At 31.1% G+C, this 6,341-nt stretch overlaps 2 protein-coding genes across 2 annotated transcripts; both read left to right on the top strand.

Annotated features, from left to right (window-relative positions):
* Positions 1-732: 732 nt before the first annotated feature.
* On the top strand, positions 733-1,339 carry LOC149512702 (major allergen Pru av 1-like). Its single transcript, XM_089751739.1, has 2 exons — positions 733-916; positions 1,044-1,339. Exons 1-2 carry the CDS (start codon positions 733-735, stop codon positions 1,337-1,339), a joined length of 480 nt encoding a protein of 159 aa, XP_089607865.1.
* Positions 1,340-3,812: 2,473 nt separating this feature from the next.
* LOC149512701 (major allergen Pru av 1-like) lies at positions 3,813-4,640 on the top strand. The gene is made up of 2 exons (XM_089751594.1): positions 3,813-3,996; positions 4,124-4,640. The coding sequence occupies exons 1-2, from the start codon at positions 3,813-3,815 to the stop codon at positions 4,417-4,419; spliced, it is 480 nt and encodes a 159-aa protein (XP_089607720.1). The 3' UTR covers positions 4,420-4,640.
* The last annotated feature ends 1,701 nt before the right edge of the window (positions 4,641-6,341 follow it).

Here is a 6,341-nt window from a genome sequence, read left to right as displayed (position 1 = left end):
TACCTCTTGGCAAATCCTCATCTCTACAACTAGGTTGCTATCAGCTCCTGCTTGCTGTTCTTCATGTCAGCTAAGTTTTAATGGTGTGATTTTGGTATTTCACTTTGGGTAGTGAGAGTGGTGGTCTTTGGCTAGGATCATCTGTGTTTTCACTGTAATAAAAAGATAAGTTTGAGTTTATTATCTCATATATATGAAAGGAAAAACATATACTAGAAATCAAGGTTGTACTTGATATTGGGATTCATTTTGCAGTTTTCCTGCAACATTTTGCAAATTATATTTTCTTTCATAAATCTTTTGAGTTGACAAAGACATCTTTATTGCCTTTTAGAGAATATTAACTGATTATTTAATCGTTATAATTACAATTTACCACATACCTACGAGTCCCTAATAGACCAAGCACTTGAATCCAAGGTCTTCTGTGCTTAAAATATTAGAGTTCTTTCCTTTTAATCGTCTTCTGATGTTGACGGCTTTCAAGATCCATAAATTTGTTCTTATAGCAAGCTTGTCTGTTGCATATTGAAGAATATGTAAGATCAGTACAAAAACCAGAATCAATTGCAAGTTTTATTAGGTGCTTAATTTCTAGATTAATCTGCATTCTTACTCTATAAATACAATGGCTTCAGGTTCGCATCTCCACACCTCAAAAATCTCCTTGCAATATATCAATCAATTCTATTTTCACCCCTCCTCTGATCATTTCTCAAATCACAAGTAATCATGGGTGTTTTCACTTATGAATCTGAGGTTGTTACTTCAATCCCACCAGCCAAGATGTTTAAGGCTTGTATCCTTGACGGTGACAAGCTCATTCCCAAGGTTGTTTCTCAGGCATTTAAGAGTGTTGAGTATATTGAAGGCAATGGTGAGCCTGGCAGCATCAAGAAAGTTACTTTTGGAGAAGGTTGGTTAGTTTATACATGCAACTAAATACTTTGGATAATATATTGAATTAGAACTTACAAGTAAAGTTCCTTTTTTTTTTTTTTATTAGTGAAACAAAAGCTTAATATTTGCCTTTCTATATGCAGGAAGCCAATTCAATCACGTAAAGCAGAAGATAGAAGCACTAGACAAAGAAAATTTTGTGTATAGTTATAGTATAATCGAAGGCGATGCTTTGATGAACACTCTTGAGAAAATCACTTACGAAACCAAATTAGAACCCTCTGCAGCTGGGGGATCCATATGTAAGACTACTAGTAAGTATTACACCATCGGAGACTTACAGCTCAAGGAAGAGGAAATCAAGGCAGGAAAAGAAAAGGCCTCGGGAATGTTCAAGGCTATTGAAGCCTACCTCTTGGCAAATCCTGATGCCTGCTAAAAATCAAAATATTAAGAATTTGAGATAGCATCCACTTCAATGATCATACAATGTGGAATGCATATGTGCCTTTATTTTTTTTTTTTTAATTTCTAGTTTTAGCAGTTGTTGGTCAACATGACCTTCTCATTGCTAATAAGAGTTCACAGTTTGTCCTGACTACCAGGAAGCTTGAACTGAAAATGGCAACTGCCTGTAATAAATAAAGAAGCATCGAATGTGTTTAAGCTTTAAATTAAAAGTTGTTTTCTAATAAAGCTATCCATTGAAAATGATGAGTTTAGTATCTTTATCTTTCAAGATTTACTACTTACATATCTTGAACATAACAAAGTCAAGTTTCAGAAGAAAATTTGAGACTAATTCTGACACGTACACTAGTTCTCTTCGGACATTTTGTCCGAAAAGTTAGAATTTTGTGATTGTAGTTAAATTGAAATTAAAATCATATGATAACTTTTACGAGATCGATTAATAAAAATGCTTTGTTTGAATACCAGGTAGTATGAACAAGGCAATAGATATGGACGTCCAATCTTGTGCTATAACTTGACCTTATGTTTCGTTTGTTTTCCTTTTCCCTCTTGCTTTTCAGGATGCTTGAATGAAATTCAAATTCAAAATTTTATATTATATATATTAAATCTTAATTCCATAAAAATCAATAACACTCAAATAATCCAGGATGTACATATTCTTCTGGTTTTTATTTTCTCTAATAAACTAGAAAATCAAAGTTGTCTTCATCAAAATCAAAGTTTAAAATTTAAATTTCAGATATTTTTCCTTATCCTTTTACTGCAACTGCTTTTGTAAGAAAAAAATTGCCTTCATCTTATTACATATTGAAATTTTGCAGTCTGTTTTGATGACCAAAGGCCACATTGTCAATTGTAATTATTTCTTGATCCAATCTTTCTTTTTTCCTCATAGATGTCTAAAGGTTAAAATATTAAAAAAAATCTAAAATTTTATTATTTTATTTAAACAGACTCTTATAATTTTTTATTGTTTTTAAATAAATTTTTATATTTTGATTTACAGCTAAATAAACTTTTATTTCAAATTACTATTGCAATTTTTATTTTTCTAGTTCTCTTTAATCGTATAAAAATTGACTTTCATATAAGTAAAAGTTTTACTTTAAGTACTTGTGATAGTGAGAACTGAGAAACTGATGTCTTACTTACATTATCATGTATTATATTAAAGACTTATTTAAGTATAAATTAAATATTAAGAGCTTATTTGAATGTAAATTAAAAGCTAAAACTTTATTTGAGTATAATAAAAATATAGGAGCTTATCTAAATAGAGTGATAAAATTCAAAAAATGTTTTTTTTTTTTTTTTATCATTTTAGCCATGTCTAAACCAATTAATATCATAAATGCTAGAAATTTGATTGTTTATTTGTTTAGGGAAAAAATAAAAGTACTTAATTTAACATAATTATCCATGTAATTAGTCCAATTTGAAGTTCCTTGTCAGCACATTTGATTATTCCCTGTATTTTTCTTTCTACGTATATATGTAAGAATTTCAATAAAAAAATCAAGCAAATACATAGTAAAGGAATTGGAACAAAAATGACCAATTGGAGATTTACTATGAAAAGTTCTAATGCAGGATGCTTCTTTTGACTATTGCAAATTCTTTGAAAAGTAGTGACTAGTTGGATATATCCAACAAAAAAAATGAAGAAATTAAAATTTTCAGCCTCAAATGCAGTCTATAAATACCATCTAGTTCTCTGTTTCTTCCCCACACCTCAAATAATAAGTTCATCATCCCCTTTTCTCTCTTTTGTATTGTTTAATTTTGGAACATTTTCAAAATCCTAGTTTAAATTTCAATATAATTTAACTTAATATATTTTATTATTCAGTTAACTAAAAAATTAACTTAACTGACTGAATTAATTTGAGTCGATTAATTTTTGAAAAATAAAAAAAATTCAATTCGATTAATAAAAATAAAATAATATAATTTGGTTAATTTGATTTTAGATAATTCGATTCAAAATTAACCAAATGCACTGAATGAATACCTAATGGCTAAAAGCTGCAAATGAATCTAACTTTAAAAATCTTTTATTAATCGTTATAATTACAATTTACCATATACCTATGAGTTCCTAATAGGCCAAGCATTTGAATCTGAGGTCTTCTGTGCTTAAAATATTAGAGTTCTTTCCTTTTAATCCTTTTCTGATGTTGACTGCTTTCAAGATCCATAAATTTGTTCTTTATGGTAAGCTTGGCTGTTGCAAATTGAAGAATATGTAAGATCAGTACACAAACCAGAATCAATTTTTAGTTTTTTTAGGTGTTTAATTTCTGGATTAATCTTCATTCTTTCACTATAAATATTATAGCTTCAGGTTCACATCTCCACACCTCAAAAATCTCTTTGCAAAATATCAATCAATTCCATTTTCTCTCATCCTGTGACCATTTCCAAATTACAAAATCATGGGTGTTTTCACTTATGAATCTGAGGTTGTTACTTCAATCCCACTAGCCAAGATGTTTAAGGCTTGTATCCTTGATGGTGACAAGCTCATTCCCAAGGTTGTTCCTCAGGCTTTTAAGAGTGTTGAGTATATTGAAGGCAATGGTGAGCCTGGGAGCATCAAGAAAGTTACTTTTGGAGAAGGTTAGTTAATTTATACATGCAACTAAATACTTTGAATAATATATTGAATTAGAACTTACAAGTAAAGTTCTTTTTTTATTTTTTTATTTGTGAAACAAAAGCTTAATATTTTCCTTTCATCTTGTAGGAAGCCAATTCAATTATGTGAAGCAGAAGATAGAAGCACTAGACAAAGAAAATTTTGTATATAGTTACAGTATAATTGAAGGCGATGCTTTGATGAACACTCTTGAGAAAATAACTTACGAGACCAAATTAGAACCCTCTGCAGCTGGGGGATCCATATGTAAGACCACTAGTAAGTATTACACCATTGGAGACTTTGAGCTCAAGGAAGAAGGAATCAAGGCAGGCAAAGAAAAGGCCTCGGGAATGTTTAAGACCATTGAAGCCTATCTCTTGGCAAATCCTGATGCCTACTAAAAATCCTAATATTGAGAATTTGAGAAAGCATCCGCTTCAATGATCATACAATGTGGAATGCACATGTGCCTTCATCTTATTATATATTGAAATTTTGCAGTCTGTTTTGATGACTAAAGGCCACATCGTCAAATGTAATTATTTGTTGATGCAATTTTTTTTTCCTTGTAGATGTCTAAAGGTTAAACTATTAAAGTTTTTTTTTAAATTTCATTATTTTATTTAAAGATACTCTTATAATTTTTATTGTACTTAAATAAATTTTTATATATTGATTTATAACAACATAAACTTTTATTTCAAATTATTATTGCAATTTTTTTTAATTCTCTTTAATCGTGTAAAAATTAGCTTTTATATAAGTAAAAGTTTTACTTCGAACATTTGTAATTGTGAGAAATTGATGTTTTGCATTGGGATTAAGGGAGAGCCGAACAAAATCCCTAAGGTATTGGGCAAGTTGAATAAAGGAAAGGTGATAGGAGATGATATTTCACATAACATTGTTGATCCTCTATATCCTCCAGGTTATGGCCCATATCAGGCCCAATTCACTCCAAGCTTTCTATCACAACAGTTTGCATTTTCGACAGGCTATATTTGCTAAAAAATGTTGCCTGTACCTAGCAAAGAGAATGTCTAAAGCTACAACAACCTTGCCCTTGTTGAAAGTTAGTTGCACCGATCTAAGTTCCTAATTTAGACGTCCCAAAAGAGAAATTGAAAATGGTTGAGGCTTTGGTAGATTCAAAAGGTGATTACAAGATGAACATGTTCAAGGAGAGGTTGCTAGTTGTTGAAGTGATAGATTTTTATGGCTCCATAGATGTTGTCGACCTTTGTTTGGTCTCAGTTGTTGTGATTCTTTCGAAATTTAAAGTTTTAAAGTTTGAAAAGTACAATAGTAGTAAGTGTCTGACAACTTATGTCACCACGTACTGTTGAAAAATAGCTGCCTATAATAGTGATGAAAAGCTATTGATGCATGTATTCCAAGACAACTTTATTGGCTCAGTTGTAAGGTGATATGTTTAGCTAGATTGAACTCACATTTGTTTTTGGTATGAGCTTGCTCGGCTATTTATTAACCAATGTCACCACATCATTGACTTAGCCCCTATTCACCTTTCTTTACAAAGCATGAAGAAGAAAGTAACATAGTCTTTCAAAGAATATGCCCAATTGTGGAAGGATATAATTGCTTAGGTCTAGCCACCATTGATTGAAAAAGAGACAACAGTTCTATTTGTGAGTACTTTGAATTCACTCTATTATGAAAAAGTGATAGAAAATGGAACTAAAAACTTTACTAACATGGTAATCTTAGGGGAGATTATTGAAAATATTGTTAAGAGTAGCAAACCTGAAGAAAAAGAAGCCAGTAATACCAAAAAATGGGGGATGCCCAAAAAAAAAGAAAAAAAGAAGCTAAAACCTAAGTTATGAGTTTTGAAGGGCAACAATTTAGAGGTTATGCTTTATATCCACCATATGTTCATTCTGTTTACTACTCGGCAATCAGTAATATTTTACAAGTCTCTTACTAGCCTCATTACTCAACCATGAATAACATCTTCCCAAGTCCTTATCAACTAGTTTTTCAAGCACCAGTATATGGGCCTAGTTTTGTTAATACACCAGTTTCAAGGCCTAACAATTAAGTGAGTAGTTCAGGAAGATCTAGGGACAACCAAGAGAGAGCTCACATTGATCTTATCCCTATAACTTGTGTAATTGGCCACTTGAGGAATCTATCATTTTAAGGAACTCTTAAGCTCGACTAAAAGTCCCTAAAAGAACAGGTTCGGGTTTACTAACCAGAACAGGGTTTGTGAGTCGGTTACATGTGAGGAAGGTTATAGCACCCCTACATGCCCATCCAAAGGATGGTACCATTTTATTTTAAATTTATCCTAGGATCT

This window comes from Durio zibethinus, chromosome 22 (assembly GCF_047325235.1).
Source record: "Durio zibethinus cultivar Kanyao isolate XHJ-2024 chromosome 22, ASM4732523v1, whole genome shotgun sequence".
In the NCBI taxonomy this organism is placed as follows: domain Eukaryota; kingdom Viridiplantae; phylum Streptophyta; class Magnoliopsida; order Malvales; family Malvaceae; genus Durio; species Durio zibethinus.
The sequence above is the reverse complement of the archived record's forward strand: the minus strand, read 5'-3'. Positions and strand labels throughout refer to the sequence as shown.